General features: G+C 41.9%; 3 protein-coding genes across 5 annotated transcripts; 2 read left to right on the top strand and 1 right to left on the bottom strand.

Moving 5' to 3' along the window:
- The first annotated feature begins 19 nt into the window (after positions 1-19).
- LOC134197027 (protein DENND6A-like) lies at positions 20-7,198 on the top strand. 2 transcript variants are annotated; one of them, XM_062666262.1, is made up of 23 exons: positions 20-141; positions 314-352; positions 426-468; positions 1,897-2,009; positions 2,073-2,153; positions 2,212-2,262; positions 2,982-3,036; positions 3,091-3,170; positions 3,232-3,285; positions 3,339-3,452; positions 3,508-3,569; positions 3,626-3,661; positions 3,719-3,778; positions 3,836-3,927; positions 3,983-4,039; positions 4,102-4,157; positions 4,213-4,245; positions 5,431-5,487; positions 5,541-5,594; positions 5,666-5,775; positions 5,836-5,938; positions 6,705-6,779; positions 6,841-7,198. In XM_062666262.1, exons 1-23 carry the CDS (start codon positions 37-39, stop codon positions 6,955-6,957), a joined length of 1,647 nt encoding a protein of 548 aa, XP_062522246.1. In that variant the 5' UTR covers positions 20-36; the 3' UTR covers positions 6,958-7,198. The 2 variants fall into 2 exon arrangements, with proteins under 2 accessions (XP_062522246.1, XP_062522247.1); XM_062666263.1 differs by lacking the exons at positions 20-141; positions 314-352 and adding exons at positions 634-810; positions 886-991 and having other exon boundaries at positions 453-579.
- Positions 7,199-8,829: 1,631 nt separating this feature from the next.
- Positions 8,830-11,203, bottom strand: LOC134197743 (acid phosphatase type 7-like). The gene is made up of 2 exons (XM_062667094.1): positions 10,785-11,203; positions 8,830-10,077 (listed from the first exon to the last, which is right to left on the bottom strand). The coding sequence occupies exons 1-2, from the start codon at positions 11,201-11,203 to the stop codon at positions 9,132-9,134; spliced, it is 1,365 nt and encodes a 454-aa protein (XP_062523078.1). The 3' UTR covers positions 8,830-9,131.
- Positions 11,204-13,978: 2,775 nt separating this feature from the next.
- Positions 13,979-20,121, top strand: LOC134197815 (mucin-5AC-like). Of its 2 annotated transcripts, XM_062667164.1 has the most exons (5): positions 13,979-17,583; positions 17,642-17,734; positions 17,793-18,059; positions 18,365-18,734; positions 18,797-20,121. In XM_062667164.1, the coding sequence occupies exons 1-4, from the start codon at positions 14,074-14,076 to the stop codon at positions 18,719-18,721; spliced, it is 4,227 nt and encodes a 1,408-aa protein (XP_062523148.1). In that variant the 5' UTR covers positions 13,979-14,073; the 3' UTR covers positions 18,722-18,734; positions 18,797-20,121. The 2 variants fall into 2 exon arrangements, with proteins under 2 accessions (XP_062523148.1, XP_062523147.1); XM_062667163.1 differs by having other exon boundaries at positions 18,365-20,121.
- The last annotated feature ends 17 nt before the right edge of the window (positions 20,122-20,138 follow it).

Genomic DNA, 20,138 nt, shown 5'->3' with positions numbered 1-20,138 from the left:
GTAGTCTATCAAGGAAAAAAGTCCCGTAGGTTACTAATGGCAGCCAATGAAGACGGTTCGTTGCAATTCCAGGGCTTTTCTCGATGGGCTTGCTGCATGTGTGTGGTGACATTCGACTTAGAATTAGGCCAAGCAATGGAAGTGAGTGGTCTAACAGACCTTTTGCACACAACTTCATTCACTAGATTGCTGCTGTTTCTATCGATACTATTCTATACTTTTTGTTTTTGTACATATTTTGTATCGATATTATTCTATAATTTTTGTTTCTGTACATATTTTGTATCGATAATATTTTATACTTTTGTTTTAGTACGTATTTCCTAGAGACTTCGTTTTATCAGAAACAGAGGTAAAGAGTGGCACTTGCTGTGGGCGTATTGAAATGGTCAATGTTGAATTAATTAACTAATTTGATTTTCTAGAAGACGAATATCTGCTACTTGTCTTTTCCTGACTCAAACTCAGGTATAACTTTGTTTGTGTTTGGCCTTGTTTGTGCAGTATAACAACTAAAAGAAACTAAACAGAAATGAACAGAAAAGCACATTACAGTGCTAAAACCCTCGGCTGGTGTATGTAAGCACATATCTCGTCACGTGATAATGTTTTGCATACTGAGGTTTTATTTAGCCCAACTCACTCATCTCAGCTAAGGTTTCTAATTCATTCCTTTAGCACGTGCAAATGTTGGCTAGGCGTTGTTGTTTCTATGAGCTAAACCCTTATTTATGTCAAGCAAAGGACTAAACACCATGTACAGGACGGATGACCAAAGGCCGAATTCTCATTGTCAGCGACCAAACAGAGGTGGAGTCCTAAGATGATATCGCGTTTGTCTATTGGTCGATAATAACACCATTTCTTGTCTATTGGTTGGAATAGCTTCATTGCATCTGCGCTAATCAAGTATAAATATGGTCATATGGTCGCATGTATGGTTGCACGTCGGACGACTACTATACCCTTAGCCCGGATATCCAGGCCTCAGGTAATAAGAAGTAGTAGACAAACTTACAGATGCAGATTCAGTACTGTCAATGAGCGCTTTGGCGGTAAGGTTTTTGGATCTAAAGCTAATTAATGTTATTGTACCTGGAGTGGCTAAGAAACCTAGTGAAACAACTGAGTTACAACATACTAACGTGCATACACTGTACTTAATTAATTAACAAAATAAGTCAGACATCAATTATTCTTGATCTGTAAGGACACAATTTTAGAAAGTGCTGTATTAGTAATTAGTCTGGGGCTGTAGTCACTTTAAATTTGTTGGTGAGGCAAGGCACATACGTTTGTCTACATTATGTATTTACCCTGAAGAAGAAAATTGTGCGAGGAGAATTTGTGTAATTTTTGTGCGTTTGCAGCTCATCCCACAATTGAATTCCACAGATAAGTTTTTCCTTGCGGATGCTCAGTACCAAAACATGTGCTAGCCTTGCATTGTATTGTATACTCATACGATGCCATCTACACGGCGTCAGCTAGAGTCTTTGCTTTGTAAATGACTTTCAAGTGCAAATCTTCACAGGGCAGGAGGTGTTTGTGTCACCTGTATCTGCTACCGGCAGTCTATCCACCAGCAACATAGCAGTTTCCAACAGAGAGTTTGACGGAGAGGACTTGCTCTACCACCTATTAATCCTGCACTAATAGTGATGTCCCCAGAAATCACACAACTTTATTTCTGCCTAATTTTCTGCTTTTAGGGTATGTTTGCATGACTTCTTCATGCCAAAGGAATGTAGGAAGCACAGCAAAAATTATTTAGTTACAGATCAGATAATGTTGTACTCAATCTTGTCTACATCTTACTGTCTATTATCTAATGTTTTATTCTTGTTGTGTATAACTTGTGATAGTGTGTACATTGCTGGACTTTACGACATATAGGATGTATGGGTGACACTCAGTTTTTCTTCCGAATTCGCTGCAGTGGTGTTGGGTGTGGTGGATCACAATCTGCCTACACATTTGTACAGCCAGGAGTTCAACAGAACTTAGTGGTAAACTAGATGTGATGATGAATTTACATAAGTTGATTTGATCTTTTTATGATTCTGTTGCAGCCTGATGGGGCTCATTATTATGGATTTTCATACTTCCGACAAGTGAAAGATAAGGGCAATAAACGAGGATATTTTCAGAAAGTGTGTTTTGTGATTTTGTTTACATTTTTAGTCTTGTTTCATATAAATCTTGTTTCAGTCTGTAGTGCTCATCACGAAGTTGCCGTACACAAAGTTGTTCTCCAAAGTGGTTAGTTAATTGTGTTGACAGACGAGTATGGTTTACAGATGGTGCATAGGCATGAAAGAAATCTGTTAGGAAATTTGTTTTGTGGGAAGTGTTATGTCTTATAATTTGTGGGCATTTGGCAGTGATAGTTGAATCCTTATTGCATCTAATTCTCAGACTAGCCGAGAACTGCATTTATAGATTTATGTTGCTTTATAACAGAATGAAGTGAGTCACTATTTGTTATAGTTACTGATGTTATGGCATTTTGCAGTGTCTCTTTGCTACTGGCATAGATGCCCATCATGGTGTAGTCCACTACTGACATTTGTGTGGTAGACAATGAAAACATATATTCTGTTAGTTTAAATTTGGTTGTGCAAACATTTTGTTAGAAAAAGGAAACATTTGAATAAGCAAACTATGATAACATTAAGAGTGAATTTCTTAGGTCTTGTTGATACAGTACACATACTACTCATATGATAAGTAGTCTTTGTTACTATTTATTAATGTCCTGCCATTTATAATGCACTTCTAGCAGGTGTAGGAATGAGGCTTTTTCAACTGGCTGTTTGTTTGATATCAAGAATAGTTTATTATGTAGTGTAATTATTTGTAGAAAGCCTTAACATAGTTAGCTTCATCGGCACCAACGTCGACTTCTATAACTTACTCTACTATACATGAGGAAGTTGTGACATGTGACTGAATTTAGTTGTGTTTCTGTTGTAATATAGATGGCAATAATTGCACCTGAGTACTTTGACAATGGCGAAATATCTCTTGAATCAGGTACAATACTCAACACTCTCTACGTGCTGTATCCACTCATTATTGTGGTTGCAGCGTGTCATGACATCGAACGGTGGCCAGCACCTCTTCCCAGTCACAACCTTAGTCTTCCCATAATGGGAATAGTAGTCGAGGTACTGACTGATACACACTGACAGTCTAACATATTACATAATTGACCTGCAGATACAATAGGTGAGAATTCCTGCAAAGAATGATAAACCAGCAAGTGTTGCTGCCAGTCCTCCGGTACTCATAAATCAGTTTTTTAGCATTTAAATTTTATAATGCTATTTCTTCAGGGTGCTTCTGGGCCAGTTGTATTACCATCTGTACATGAAACTGACATGTACAGACTACTGTTTCCGGTCGTACCATTCATACATTTATTGTGGGAACTAGTTTTGACAAATGAGGTAATGCTCTTTACACAGTGATATGAAACAGAATACCCAGTCTTGTGTATGATAGCCGATTGCAGTGATGGCGTCATCTCCCACTATTTGCTCGGAAATTGTTCAAGCTCTTGTGAAGTACTTTTGTATTAGTTCAACAATGAAACACATGTAACATTGTTTTGTTTATATAGCTCTATCATCCCTCTTTGCTATTGTTCTGATTACAGGTATGGTAGAGCTTGTGTCAATGAAATTTGTAATAGTTAAGTAATTGGTTGTTATAGACCTTTCTTTACGATTCATGACAGCGAATTTAAGGCATACACTACTAAAACACAAGAACCGTATACTACTTTTATCTGTCATTTTTACTACAATATGTCAGACTATCTTTGTTTTAGTCCTCCGGTCATTTTAGGAGTTACAAATCCTTTCTTTATTAAAGCATTACAACATTGGCCTCATGTCCTGCGGTTGGGTGAGGGCGTTTATGGTAAGTTTTCTTGGCAGTTGCACAGTCTTTGCATCTTATTGTTGTATGCTGTTAGATGGTAAAGGTAGGAAGGCCAGCAAGAGCAGTGGCAGCGGTTTTTATTCTAAACCTAGTAAGGTCAACTGCTTGATGTGTGGGAAGCATCGAGTATGAGATATGTCATTTCGCTCACAGTGTACAAGCCTTACTTGAGTCGTGACAAGCTTCTTCTTCAGACGCTGTCTGGCAAGGCATGTGGTGTACTTGAGTCCTATTTAGTTGTGATTGTGAGATATGAATGTACAGGATACTGGACAGCGACGACCTTTAGATGCACAGGTAAGTATAGCTAAATGATGATATGTATTTGTGGGTGAAACAGGAAGTTTAGGAAGGGGTTAGAGCTTATTTTATATGATCTGCATGACAGGACATTGTACATGAAGTCTTTTGCTAAAATTGGTTGTTTTGTTAGTTGTAGTTATGCATAGGTTCTCGTATGTATGATTAGCATGCTATATGGCGTTTTACCAACATGAGGGGTGGGGTTATCACCCGAGGCGAAGCCAAGGCCTATAACCACTCCGAGTGCTGGTGAAGCCATTTAGCACGCTAATCATATGATAAGTAATTTATACCATGGTCACATGATGTGTATATGTATAAGAGTGCGATATTTATTAATCGGAAGTAACCTATTGCACACTTACCGTGTAATACGTGTAAATACATGCTCTTGACTGAATTCACATCACGTGACCATGGTATAAGTTACTGATGTACGTATAGCACAATCAACATGTTACGATATACAGTAATACAGTATGTACTTGATATAGATATTTATTTATGTAACTTGTTGTTTGTCTGCAGTTCTATGTTCTGCTTCCATGAAACATGAAAGCATGTGGAGTTCTTTTATATATGTCAGTGAAATAGATTTTGATGGTCAAACAACAGAACGAGTCACAAATTATGGGCACTTTTTGACTTCCTGCTCTAACGTAAAACATTGATTGCAGCTTGGTATACTTTGTTTTTGTGTAAATTGCTTTCTGCTGAGAATAGGGTAGATGTGGTGTGAACATGTTAATAGATATGGTAGCACTTGCTGGAAACAGTGATAATGGCACAACTTTCAATCTTCTCCTCTAATTGTACCAGACAGGAATTGGGTTTCATGATCTTTGCTAAACACAATGTATGCCCATGATTCACCACTCTACAGCAATAGTTACTGAAATACTTTTTTGGGTTTAAAGACGTTAGCTAGTGAAACCTGATAAAGTATAGGCTTTACTTGTATGTTTATGCAGTCAATGAGTTTATCTATAATTTGGAATGTGAACTGAAAGCTAACTTTATTGTGCTTTCCATTTGTCTAATCGAGTTTCATTGAATTTGAATTTTGTCAACTTTTGGCAATACTTAATACAAATTTCTAATAACTGTTAGAAATTTAGACGACTTTGTATGTACAAGAGTTTGTTATTTGGGTAACACGGCTAGCTTTTGTTGTTGTAGAATGCGATTCTTCGACGGCATCTTCTTGAACTGACTCATACGTTTATGATTCCTTTGGTAAAACATTGTGTTGTTGCTAAACTTATAAATAATGATATGTTATAACACAGGAAAGGTATGTTGCCAGTCTAATGCCATTGCAGCGTCATGTATCTCCTTGGCGGGTAGGTCTTGTAATTTTCGTTTTGGCTTGTGAAGGGTCGTACACTTTTATGCGATATGGTCATTAATATAGGCTTTACCTGTGTTAAAACCATTTGATGCTGAGGCTTATTTGAAGACTGTAGCTCATGCAGGTCCTCAGTTGACAACAGGATTGAAAGGTGATTGGGTAGGTCTCTACAGGTCAGTCAGTCTTTTGAAAGTTGTTTGGGTGTTTGCTTGTGCACTTGTTTTTACTACTAGACGGTTTATGAAGTCACCTAATTTTTATGGTTGGTTGAGAAGTCGACAGTCTGAAGCTAATGCAAAGCTGAGAGCTCTTTATGTAGATGGCATTTGTAAAGCGGTACATTAAGCATACTGTGTGTGTGTGTGTGTGTGTGTGTGTGTGTGTGTGTGTGTGTGTGTGTGTGTGTGTGTGTGTGTGCCTCTGTGTGTGCATGATTTTGTGGCTGTGTCTGTGCCTGTGTCTGTTTCTGTGTCTGTGTCTGTGCATTTGTGTGTGTGTCTGTGTGTGTGTGTGTGTGTGTGTGTGTGTGTGTGTGTGTGTGTGTGTCTGTGTGTCTGTGTGTCTGTGTGTCTGTGTCTGTGTCTGTGTGTGCCTCTGTGTGTCTGCGCGTGCACGATTTGTGTGTGTGTGTGTGTGTGTGTGTGTGTGTGTGTGTGTGTGTGTGTGTGTTTGTGTGTGTGTGGTGTGTGTGTGTGTGTGTGTGTGTGTGTGTGTGTGTGTGTCTGTCTGTGTCTGTGTCTGTGTGTGTCTGTCTGTGTCTGTGTGTGTCTGTGTGTGTCTGTGTCTGTGTCTGTGTGTGTGTCTGTGTCTGTGTCTGTGTGTGTCTGTCTGTGTCTGTGTGTGTCTGTCTGTGTCTGTGTCTGTGTCTGTGTGTGTGTCTGTGTGTGTGTCTGTGTGTGTGTGTGTGTGTGTGTGTGTGTGTGTGTGTGTGTGTGTGTGTGTGTGTGTGTGTGTGTGTGTGTGTGTGTGTCCTTATAAATGTCTATATATGTTTATGAGTTTGCATTTGGTGTTTGCATTTGAGTTTTTATTGTTGTGTTCATGTGTATGGACGTGCTTCACAAGTATTTCCATATATACAAAGAATGTTCTCTGTTCATAGGATGTTTTGTTCTGGATGAGAGACAAAACTGAGGTAGAAATTGTGGATTTCCTACTCAAAATGAAGTCACTTCTTGTATGTCGATTTACCATTGCTGTATTCTGTGTTTGTTGTATATACTTTATAAATTATCTAGAAGTCAACAAGTCCTGAATATCCTTTAAGTAGCAAACAACATCAGCAATTGATTAGTCAAATGGAGGCCATGGTAAAGCGGCTGCCAGAAGATTTGAGAACTCTTCTAACTCGGTAGGCTACCATTTCGTTTCTAGTCGTGGTACAAATTGCAATATGTTCTTTTTTAATTTTTTTTGTTTACTTTGTTAATCTTCGTGATTGGCAATCTTTGGTACTAGTTAGTCAGCAAGGTAATGTGCAGCAGTTTCTAGAATGACCATTGTATGGTCTGGAGCTGGTGATTTTAATTCATCATTGACAGCAGATTACTGAACGGTGTTCTTGGCAATGAATAGTTCTTTTGAGAGCTACCATTTGTGTTGTTCGCATTGTGTAAACTTTGCCATATGTTTGTGTCAATTTACTGCTTCCATGATGATTGCAGCTCACGATGTAATAAAAGTAGGTATTCACAAGCTTGATTATTATGATTATCTTTACCATGTGGTTACATAGCACTTTGTCGTGTACATAGCAAAACATACCTTTTGCACACAAAACATAATCCTTGGTTTAGGAAAGGTTTCAAATAGTCCAAATCTAGTTGTTCAATTTTAAAATGACGTAGCTCAACTAAGTCTGCATTATTTGATGAACTTGCTCAATTAACCATGTCTCAGGCATAAGAGCAGTCTGTACTTTTACTTATTTGTAATGTTTCTTTTCAGAGTCGAATGCATGTGTTTGCTAGGCTCAATGTACTTGGCTTCGTATACAATACAGTGGAACTATCTATTTATAACTTATCTAATTGAGAGGGATGTTGATTTTCTATGTTGTATGTAAAGAACCATTTGTTTGTGTTAATTGGACCTGCCATGACCAGACATTTGTCTAACGCAAGCATAAGAAATTCTGTTGTAGAATTTCATTTAAATACACCAGCATGTTGAATTTAATCTAGATTGGGCTTCTAAGAGCGTGTGCACTGGGCCTAATCATGAGTTAGTGTAATGCCATTCTAACGCTGTAAAGAGTAATATTACAACCACATTAGTGGCATTAGTGGTTGCACCTGACTTTGGCACGTGAGGTAGGATACAAGAAGAGCATGCCGCCGGTGTTTCTGATGTGTTGTTGTATGTTTAAACGTACAAACGCAGCAACAACAAACTAAACGTTTCCCTCTTCAAAACCTAAAGCAATGGATTTGTCAAGACAATTTACGTGAATTACACTCATGTGCCTAAGTGACTTACTAATCATAGTTAGTCCAAATGTCGGCTTGAAAAGAGTGGCAAGTCAAGATGGAAGAAGGACAATTTCTATTAGGTTAATAGCTATTTATTCTTCCAATACCAACTCTGCAATATTTTAATTAAGCAAGACCTAGAAAGTAAGGCATATCATTTGGTGGATTGTTTCTTAGCTTCACAATGTGCTATAGAGTGATAATAAGTTCATTTGTTAGGATAGCCTTATAATTTTGTGTAAATACATGTAATTGCAGCAGGGATGCAACTAGTGTTGGGCAATGTAGGCATCAGCTTAGGGCTCAATGTGACAAGGTGTGATAGGGGCCTGTTGGACATACTAATGATAATATACTGTAAATCCAGAAGTTTTCATACTCTGACATGAAATGTTAGTTAATTTCGTACAGATACATGGTTGTAATAAAATAACATGAATACTAAAATTTATAGATAGATGCTTTTCAATTTGGCTACAGTACAATACCAATGTCTTGTGCTAAATAGCTGTACAAACTACTTCATAGGCAGAAGTACTATGAAAATTTCTGAATTTATATTATTCTAGATATTGATCACCTTGTACTACTACTCGAGCGAACATTCATATATGCAGTTCATTGTTACTTTGGTTGCATGTTAGAATGTTGTTGCATGTCTTTCTAGAGTGAGAACAGGTTTCTTTACATCTCTATGTACAGCTCCAATGTAGCCTAGGACATTGTAACTTCTAGCTACAGCCTTCAATTCACACATTGGGACAAGCAAGTAGTCAGTGGTAATATTGACTCAGTTCAGTTTGTAAAGCACATAGAAGAGTTATAAAGAACATGTCTTATTGCTGGCTATTTGATACTCTTTCTGTAAATAGTACTTCAAATGAACTTTGACAAACCAGTCAGTAATCATAATATCATAATGAGATAAATGTCAAACACTTAGTGAGAGAGAGAGGGAGGGAGGGAGGAAGGGAGGGAGGGAGGAGAGAGAGAGAGAGAGAGAGAGAGAGAGAGAGAGCAAAGAGAAAGAAGAGGAGGGAAGCTAAGTTGACAGACAGCTAATTTCTTCGTTTTGTGAGTGTAAAAGTGTCCACAATTCTTCCGTTGAAACTGTTCACAAATTGTATTTTGGCCATTGAAGCACTGGTCACTTCTACAGTGCAATATCCCCACGTTCTGCCTTCTTGAAATGCAGAATATCGAGAATTATCTTTCCAACAATCATACAGATCTTTCCCAGCAGCTCCACAGATGACATGAACTGGTGCTTGAGCATTTTGATAGTTTCGTTGCACAACATCAGAGTCAGCAATGGGATAGGTTCGTTCATATCCATGATTATGTCCCCAAAGTCCTAGGTCAACTTTGTAGGTCACTAGGAGAGGATCGAGCCAGTCTCTCAGATCTCCGTGACTGTAGTGATAGGTGTTGTGTGAATACGGTGGATCGTGGCCTACAACTATAATCCATGGAGTAATGTGTCTCCTCCGTGCAGCATTCCTCAAGTCATTTGCAATCCACTGTTGTTGTATTCTGTTGTCAGAATGTGAGGTGGAAACAGACACAAAATGTATCTGCCCATAGTCCCATGAATACCAGTATTCACTTCGTGATCCACGGAATGTCATGGGCATATAGAAACGTTTTCGGTACGCTATACCCAATTCTCCTCCGGAGTCATCTTCATCAATTTCATGATTTCCTGGTGTGACCATGTATGGAATTTGTGATGTCAAAGGCTGGACCATGTCTCCCCATACATCCCATTCGTACTCAGTGTCTTCACCGTTAGCATACGAAATATCTCCTAGATGAATCACCATGTCATAGTCTTTAAATCTGGTTACATTAACCATTGCGTCAAGGGTTCTCCTGGCCTCTCTGTCAGTTCCATGATCACCAAATGCAAAAAGTCTTACTGGTGACCTGCTACCCAGTTGAGGAGGTGACGTAAATGGTAATTTGGTTGACTTTTTACTGCCACATTTGATACGGTACATATACCTAACAATTGCAACCATCTTATTCATCTGCTATGTAAGAATCAGTTATATAACTGTTGGTCTGTTAGCTTAACTTCTCTGGGTCTTGTTGCTGACTGTCACTGTCATGTTTGGTTTCACTTTGAACTAAATCTTTGGTGAAACGGTGTCTGAAGTAAACCAAATCAGCACGGTATGCATGTATTTTTACAGTGAAATAGTTCTACTATAGATTTGGTTCAATCTGGCAACACCTGTGAACGTAATCGATAGTATGCATAAGTGACCGATGTATGGGTAAATGCAGTTGCATTGCACGTAAAACTAACTTCAATTGTAGCTGCTTTTGCTACTGAAACGCACTCTACTATTCTTCACGTCATTGACTCTGCCTGTCTGTCCTCTAGTATTCCTATGTGCTATATACTGCTTGATAATAAATGTCCCAACATTATTATTTCAGTACATCGCTACTAGTTCATAGTAGTACAATGCCAGGAGAAGCCACATTTACAGTGGAACTATTTTACTAGGCACAGTTCCACTCTTTCCTAATTTTGTTTATCCTGACACCAGGACACAAATGATATTGTTCCAGGTACAGTACCACTGGTATGACCTAATCTCCGGTGGAACCATATCATTACCTCATGCGGGGCAGTGCTTGCGACAGTGCGTCATGCAAGTTTGACAGCTGTTGTCTCTGTGTGTATACAAGCTTGTACTAACCTTGCTTTATGGTCCAGCCCAGTGATCAGAGCGTGGTGAAAGTACTGACTTCTATAGACGTATCTGCGGTATCTGAACACGTAGGGCTGCTCTATTACTCCTGTGAACTTTGTTTTCTTGGATTTAGCTTCGATTTTTCTGATCCAGACTTTGGGATTTTTGCACGGAGCAGGGCTGGACCATGACACTCGCATAGAACGGTCGTCACCTGTCAGAGCAAGACGGATCCTGGAGATGGGACGAGATGGTGGCGGAGATGATGATACATAGTGACTATCTATGACTTTGCATTTTGTCTTCTTGCGACGCACTCTGTTCACTATTGAACTTTCTGACCTTGTTTCATTTGTTGCATCAGAGTTGCACACCGCCAGGACAAGGCAAAGTGCAAGAGTCCAGAGCAACGACTGGACCTTCATGTCACCTCACCAGTAGAAGGTTCTGTGGTGTTCTGACGGTTCCTATCCCGCAAAGACGTTTACAAAGAGAAGGCGGGGACGTAGGGATATGCCACTTCCCGGACACCTAATATATTCACCCACAATGATGATGCACTTTTCGTAAAAGCCGCCACTTTTCTTAGAAGCCGCACTACTCTATACATAAATTGCATGTGTATTTGTAAATAGAGACCGCGTAGTTTCATTTTTGCTTTTGTGCGTACTAACCTCTTGTGGTGGGATGTTTACGCTAGAGACTCTGATGCCCACGCAGAGTCTAGTTTGTCCTGCTTCCTTTCTGCGGTTGTGTGTGTGACACATGTGGAGACTGTTGGTGGCCACACAGAGCCATGAGACGAAGGATTGGTAAAGATCATGCAATAGTGTCTTCTTCTGTGTCCTACAAATGGAAATTAGGTTGTGGCACACATAGGAGTTTGCGTTTTGTAAAACGTTAGATGGTGAAGTTGATGGCACTGTGATATGATAATATCTCTTCAGCTTTCATTTTTTAATCGGGCAGTCTGATTAACCGTTTTAAGCTGCAGCAACATAATAGGACGATCATAATTACAGAAAGCAGTGTATGTTTGTTAGTGTGAATCTGGGGTATTATGGTTGTACGATAAAGTATAAAAACTCTGACATGCTGATATTATAGCTGTCAAATTCAACAAACATAATTATTACAATTTCTAAGAACATGTTCATGGCGTGGGTTAGCTAATTACTAGATGCAGCTTTTTTCCTTAACCTTTCCGAAATAAAGTTGATACCACCTGACTTCAGGATTAATAAACGTGTACGCCAATTGAGAAGTGGTTCTTACTGAGGGGCGTTAACTTTGGGTCCCGACTTGATTCCGGATTTCGTTGGGACCATGCATGATCAGTGCATGTGCAAGACAACCTTTTGTGCATTTTCGTATCTCTTTCACGACTGCACAGAATGTGACTGTTGACTACGTTAACGAGACCGAGAACGGTACAGCCAATGCCACAGTCTCGCGGATCGTGTGCGGAAATAGGATGTCGAAGTATGCGGTTGCATTGTGGTTACTTTAGTATCCGCTTGATGCCCTGCATGGCTACAGACGACTATGATCAGAACCACCTCTCTTCCTTCTCCGAGTTCTTCGGCTGTTCTATACACACCCATACTACAGAAATGTCAGTATGATCCCAATTGACAAAGTACGTGTTGGCAACTGCTGACCAGACTTCAGTAATTTAATTATGTCACCCGGTCCGACTACACGCCGCCTCTTCTTGCAACTGAGAGGCTAACACTGTTCTATAGTGATCCAAGCTCTTTCTCCACCCTTGTAAGTGCTCTAATAAAGGATGCGACTTGTACAATCCGGATGCACATTGTCCATGTCTACCGAACTGCGAGCAATGCAGCGATTTCATGCTTTAATGTAAGTACCGTGGTATGCACTTTGCCTTAATCAATATATACGTATTTTCTTCGTCAAGGTCGTCGACCGCCTTAACGGATGTTTTTAGCACGAAGCTGAAATGAAGACATTTATACGACTGTGACTCTAGATGGCATAGCAATTGGACCTCCATTTGCATTGTTGACTGGTCACCTGTCTTTCATTGCTGCCAGTCACCATCTGGTCACGTGATTACTACATGCAGAAAAAGGTCACAAAATTACTTCGTTTTCATATGGTTAAGCTACTTCTGCAAATTTGTCTTCAACTATTGCGGTACTACATCTTCTTGTCTGCTTGTCTATTGTGACAGTTATAAGGATTGTTGGCTAATGGTCTGTCACACAGTCATCCAATACTAGACCCCTTTCCGCCGCGTCATCCTTCCGGGCGAAATGGGGTCTGGTGAACAGCCTTTGATGTCGCTGTGTGCCGCGTAGCCAGAAATCGGCTATCTAAAGACCGGATTTAGTTTCTTAAACGCTTCACTAAAGACCAGACTGGTATGCAAGCAGTGCAATCCTATCTCATTAGCTTCTCTTGTTTCGTAGAGAGCAACTCGAAGACTACAGCTAGAGTCGTTGCTGGTTATGAAATCTGCATGTCTACAGCAACAATTAATTAAACACTGCTGCAGGCACGTTGACTATAGGCTTCCATCTCCTACGCAAACTGTCGTGATCGACGTCGTACATAGCGTTTGTGCGCTTGTGTCACAACGGAGACTGAATGCAAACGTACTCTATGTAAAGCAATGCACAAAACACGTGAGATGATTACCCAAACACAAAAAGACGACTCATCTTGTTTCGATGACGTCAGCTCCAAGCCCTTCAATTCCAGTACCCGATCATATCGCTCACTCTGGGCTGTCCGCGGTCGCTTTATACGTCTAGACAGCAAACAGCATCGAGTACCTTCGCATCCATTCAGTGTGTTCGCATTCAGTCGCCGTTGTGACACAAGCGCACAACTCTAGCTAGACGTACGACGTCGAGCCTGCCGATGTCAACGTTTCCGCGGCCGCATTTAATTGCTGCTGGAGACATGCAGATTTCACAAACAGCAACGACTCTAGCTCTAGTCTTCGAGTTGTTCTCTACGAAACAAGAGAAGCTAATGAGATAGGATTGCACTGCTTGCATACCAGTCTGGTCTTTAGTGAAGTATTTTAGAAACGAAATCTGGTCTTTAGATAGTCGATTTCTGGCTACGCGGCACACAGCGACATCAAAGGCTGTTCAACAGACCCCATTTCGCCCGGAAGGATGACGCGGCGGAAAGGGGTCTGGCTACGCGAGACTAGGCGCAGTTCTGTAGCTCACGTGGGGCTGATCGAGAGGCGTTGTGCTTGGGCCTCACCCTCCGTTCTGTTAGGACAGCTGTTACTTGTTTAGGATACGTCAAGATGCACAAGTTTAAGACAATTTTGTTTCTACTTCTTCTCTTCGCTTTCTCAACTGCACAGACTGCGCTTTCCGCAACGTCAACATCTTCGATTCAACCAACACGACAGACTCGGATGTCACACGTATGTGGTCAGGACTACAACTGCTCTGACGTCGAAATCGTCGGTCAACCGTGTCAATGCGAACAGACATGTATTCTCCGCGGAGACTGCTGCCGCATGACGTTTGAGGTTTGCTTTCCCAACGTCACTTTTAACGACACGGGCAATGGACCGATGCCAGAACAAAATCAGACATCTCAATTTCTATGTGAAACAATAGGATGTCGATCTGTAGTGTTACAAGTATTGCCTTGTCAGTGTGATTCTGGATGCGCAGCCCGTGGGGACTGCTGTGGGGATTATACCACTGTTTGTCATACCCCTTTGACGCCGACTCCCTTGGACATTCAGACGACTACCACCGCAGCGGATAAAAATGTATTTTTGACTCCGACAGTGAAGGCAACTCAATTCCTATGTGAAACAATAGGATGTCGATCTGTAATGTTACAAGTATTGCCTTGTCAGTGTGACTCTGGATGCGCAGCCCGTGGGGACTGCTGTGGGGATTATACCGCTGTTTGTCACATTCCTTCGACGCCGACTTCCTTGGACATCCAGACTACTACCACTGCAACGGATAGAAATGTATTTTTGACTCCGACGGTGACGGCAACTCAAGCTCAATCACCCGACTCGACTGAAGTAGTCGCAACTCAACAGTGGTCTTCCGCGTCGTCAACGTCGTCGGCGCTGCCGGTTTCGAGCAGCGCGACCGAGCCACCGACGGGCGACAGATCCAGTGAGAACCCGACGAATGCGACGCTATCCGTTCCGACGGTCGAGGCGGTGCCCGGTTGTTACCTCTACGGATGCAATAACCGGTCCGACGCGTACGAGTGTCAGTGCGACAGCGAGTGTTTATTTCGATTGGACTGCTGCGACGATGCGATCAATTTGTGTGCGGGAAGCGAGGTCGGGACGTTCTCACCGACGTTACCGTTTACGTGCGCGGAAATCGGATGCGGGAGTACGGGTGCGCGTTGCAGTTGCGTTTCAGATTGTCTCATTACGAGCAAGTGTTGTGGTGACTACACAACGGAATGCTCTCTCACTGAAACTTCTCTTCCTACGTCGACAACTTCAGCCATTCCTACAAGACTGCCGTCGTGCGTGGCTCTAAGCAAGATTCTCAACAAATCAGCTTGTGCTTTTCGAGACGGACAGCTGTGTCAGTGTGATTCCCGTTGCTCCGTTGCTGATGACTGTTGCCCGGACATTGATGTTTCAATATGTGCTCCGACACCCGGCCCGACCACACCGTCTCTTCCTACAACTGAGAGGGCAACGACGGTGTTAGTGACCCGGGCTTCTACAAAGCCTCCTCCATTATTGTGTGCTAATGAAGGATGCGACGTGTACAATCCGGACGCTCCTTGCCAATGTTTACCAAACTGCGTGACGTATCGAGACTGTTGCAGTGATTTTGTGAATTTTTGTAAGTACAATGGCACTTTTTCCCCACCAACCACTTCTTCGACTTCATCGAGATCTTCGACCACTGTGAGGGCATCTAGAAAGCCTCCTCCATTATTGTGTGCTAATGAAGGATGCGACGTGTACAATCCGAACGCTCCTTGCCAATGTTTACCAAACTGCGTGACGTATCGAGACTGTTGCAGTGATTTTGTGAATTTTTGTAAGTACAATGGCACTTTTTCCCCACCAACCACTTCTTCGACTTCATCGAGATCTTCGACCGCTGTGAGGGCATCTAGAAAGCCTCCTCCATTATTGTGTGCTAATGAAGGATGCGACGTGTACAATCCGAACGCTCCTTGCCAATGTTTACCAAACTGCGTGACGTATCGAGACTGTTGCAGTGATTTTGTGGATTTTTGTAAGTACAATGGCACTTTTCCCCCACCAACCACTTCTTCGACTTCATCGAGATCTTCGACCACTGTGAGGGCATCTAGAAAGCCTCCTCCATTATTGTGTGCTAATGAAGGATGCGACGTGTACAATCCGAACGCTCCTTGCCAATGTTTACCAAACTGCGTGACGTATCGAGACTGTTGCAGTGATTTTGTGAATTTTTGTAAGTACAATGGCACTTTTTCCCCACCAACCACTTCTTCGACTTCATCGAGATCTTCGACCACTGTGAGGGCATCTAGAAAGCCTCCTCCATTATTGTGTGCTAATGAAGGATGCGACGTGTACAATCCGAACGCTCCTTGCCAATGTTTACCAAACTGCGTGACGTATCGAGACTGTTGCAGTGATTTTGTGGATTTTTGTAAGTACAATGGCACTTTTCCCCCACCAACCACTTCTTCGACTTCATCGAGATCTTCGACCACTGTGAGGGCATCTAGAAAGCCTCCTCCATTATTGTGTGCTAATGAAGGATGCGACGTGTACAATCCCAACGCTCCTTGCCAATGTTTACCAAACTGCGTGACGTATCAAGACTGTTGCAGTGATTTTGTGGTTTTTTGTGAGCACAATGGCACTTTACCTTCATCAGTTGCTTCTCCATCTTTATCGAGATCTTCGACCGCCGTGAAAGCTTCTACAGCATCGAGTGGAACTGAAACCATTGCGACTGCGACTTTAGGTGGGGCAGGAACAACTGGACCTCCACCAGCACCGACTGGTAGCTCGAAGTCTTGGATTGCTATATCATCACCGTCTCGTAAAACAGTGGAGTCTACCACGTCACGTTCGTCTTCATCTGGCTTTGCTTCTTTTGCAAGTTCATCTTCGGGTGTAGTTATTACCGCCGTGCCTTCTTCGTCGCCAACTCCTAATAAAATAGCAACTACTGCAAGTCTAGTTTCGACTGTGGTGGAGAACATAACGCGAGGCAGTCCATCACTAGTGCCTGCTTCTGCAGCCTCGTTATCGCCGTCGACTCGTGGAGCAACTAATACTTCTCCAACAATTCGTTTATCGACAACGCTTACCAGCAAAGAAGTTACAACTTTTTCTACAACTGGACGTATATCAACAGCATCTTTTGCAAAAGGAACTAGCTTGGCTCCAACAAGTCTTGTAGCAACAGCGTCTTCTGGAAAAGGAACTTTATTGTTTCTAACAAGTCGTTTATCAACAGCGTCTTCTGCGAATGAAGGTAGAAAACCATCATCGTCTCCGTCTCTGACTGAATCCGTTCACGTTCACGGATCGACGTCATCTTTATCAAGTCGTCCTGTTTCTACGTCGACTACGAGTTCAACATCTATCTCAACTGCTGCGCTAACTAAAAGGTCTTGGTCGTCTCGTCAAGCTGTTGTCGCTACTTTTACATCTTCGCATAGGGCGACAACAAGTGCATCTTTACCTGGTCCAGTCACTTCTGCAAACCTTTCAGCGATGTCACCTCTCTTTTCTACGGTAAGTCCACGTCAAGTGACGGCTTCAGCTCGCACTGGAACAAGTACTAAACAAGTCGACGTTATGGTAAAACATTTATCCAGTCTTCTATTGACATATGTCATAGTTGGCATTTCTACATTAGGCAACTATCCCACTGGATCAACAAAAACACGTCAACAGTTTGACAGAGGATGAGAAAAAGAATTGTCTCACAATGAATTTTGCTAAAGTAGAAGTTAGTTCAAAATTCTTCTCGTCAATAGCAGATCACTATATAACGTTTCCTGGTTTAGCTCTCCGTATGGATTCGATTGCACGAGGAATCTTTCAGGCAAGCGATTGCTGTTGCATTGAGGGAATCGTCTTCTAACAGACGGAAAAGGGCGGTCGCCGACGCGACGGCTAACGATGTCATCTACGTCGCACCTACTCCGCAAATCGTCGACAACTATCTCCGAGTTGTTTTCTTCGTTCGCGACTGCGGATCGACGATAAAAACGGTAGAAATCTCTCTTCTGCAGCAAGCAGTGGTCAAGCAGAAAACTCAAATAGGAAGAAGGGTAAGGCATAAAATTACTTGATATAGTCTATATGCACAAAATCCGTGCGCGTTAAATTTCACGATTAATAGGGGCAGGTATGTACAGTGCCATTATTCCAATTGTAATAGTAAAACGAGCATTCCTCATAGTCGCATGCAAAAAGACATGGTAGAGTTTAAGTATATATAAGTATTGCAACAAAATTCAAATTCATAAGTTTTAATAATTATAATTATTGTAGCCAAAATTGGTGCGAGCACTATTTTCTAAGCATTATAATATATAATTTTATCCTTGAGAATCATAAAATATTTATTTCTTAGGTGAGTGTTTTAGTGGTATCGATTCGACAAGGCATACCTCAAGATTTAGTTGATGACAGCTCAGACAATACGATACTGATCATTGCGATAGTCTGTTCTGTTGCTGTCGCCATGTTGATTCTCATCTACGTTTTGGTTCGACATCGTTTAAAGTATAACGTCACAGGCAGCCGATACGGAGGAGACTATAGTCTGTTGAACATAAACGACGTTATCGACGATTTTGCTGAACCGACATCGGTTACGATGTACAGGATGTACAGGAAGAAAGAAGACGACAGTTCTTCAGACGTCGTGGCGATGACTACATTTGGCTCAGGGAATGAAAAGAACACTCACTTAAAGACGATGGCTTAACTGACTCAGTGAGGTTTGTTTTTGTAATAATGTCTAATGAGAATTTCACTCAGGGGGAGAAGCTCTTTTTGATAGGAGCCGAAAATTTTGTAACAGCTAGACTGCCGCCATTTGATTTTAACTGAATATTCTTGGTTTGTCATTGACCTGTGACAGAAGTAGCCAGAGCAGAATGGACATAAATGATTACGACAATGTGTATCAAGCAAGTCAACTACAACAGGTACCATCCAATATTTTATATCTACTTGCAAGCAACAAAACTTCTAAACTAGTTTTTTCGAGTATTGGAGGGGCGAAGCCCCCACAATCCCGATATTGGAGATGCATCTGACCCTCCTTCCCCTGGTTCGCCGCTCCTGTCACTTAATTAGTTCTTCGTTCTTTCTGTTGTAGAGACTCAAAGTAGTTGAGTCTATTCCAGGGGCGGATACAGGATGGGGCACCTGGAACACGTTCCTCCCCCGGCAGTGCAATGCTAGTCTGGCGTTATAAGACTGCAATTTGGCTTTTTACATACCAGAATGCAATTGTTCTACGTTAGTGGTAGAAGGACCCTAGAGGTACTGTATATGTACTGAATGTCATGTTCTGGTCTGTGAGACACAAACCGGGGGAGCTGACTTAGTGAGGGAGAGTTGACGACCTACCCAGGTAAGTGCAGCCACCGCATGACATGGGGGCGTTCGATTGGGCTCTTCCAGAAGAGGCTCCGTATGAACGCCCTATCCCCACTTTTACAGTACGGCGGCTCTAGTAGAAACCGACTCTGCTGCTGGTTGAAAGAACACGCCCCACCCCTCTTCCGACCTCTACCAACTCTGCGCTGGAAGAAGTTGGAAGAGGAGCTCTTCTAGACTCTACCGGAGGAACGCGCCTATGGTCTGGTCTGCGAGGAATTATCCGAGACAGGTAAATAAAGGTCTGCGTGCCCCCGGTAAAGGTGTTCCTGTATCCGCCCCTGTATTCGCATTCCACATTTTGATTCAAGGTAAACAGTATACAGGTGTATAATAATTTTTATTACTAATATAATTTCTAAACTATAATTTCTAAATCGTATTTTGCATTTTCTTAACTAGAGTTGTGCTAGAAGCGAGTCATACTAGGAGAGTTTCCGCTTGCGGTAATGTATACCATGCGGGGTGAATCTCATGGAATCTAAGACTCTTCATCCACTAGATAAACCGTGTAGCCGCAGAGACCTTAGCGACAATTAGACCACACATACGGGATTTGCGGCAATTGCCGACTAGAAACAGAGTATCTCCTCTAGAGAGAAGAGGCTAAATTGCAGCAATGATAGTCAGAGGTACATCAACATCAGAATTCTAGTTCCGTCAGTTCCAATAGTGCTAACACGCTCCCAGTTACATTTCACATTGACCGCGTCCCCAAGCAACTGGGCGGGCGGGCG

This window comes from Corticium candelabrum, chromosome 22 (assembly GCF_963422355.1).
Source record: "Corticium candelabrum chromosome 22, ooCorCand1.1, whole genome shotgun sequence".
Lineage (NCBI taxonomy): Eukaryota > Metazoa > Porifera > Homoscleromorpha > Homosclerophorida > Plakinidae > Corticium > Corticium candelabrum.
This window is presented reverse-complemented; position numbering and strand designations above follow the sequence as displayed.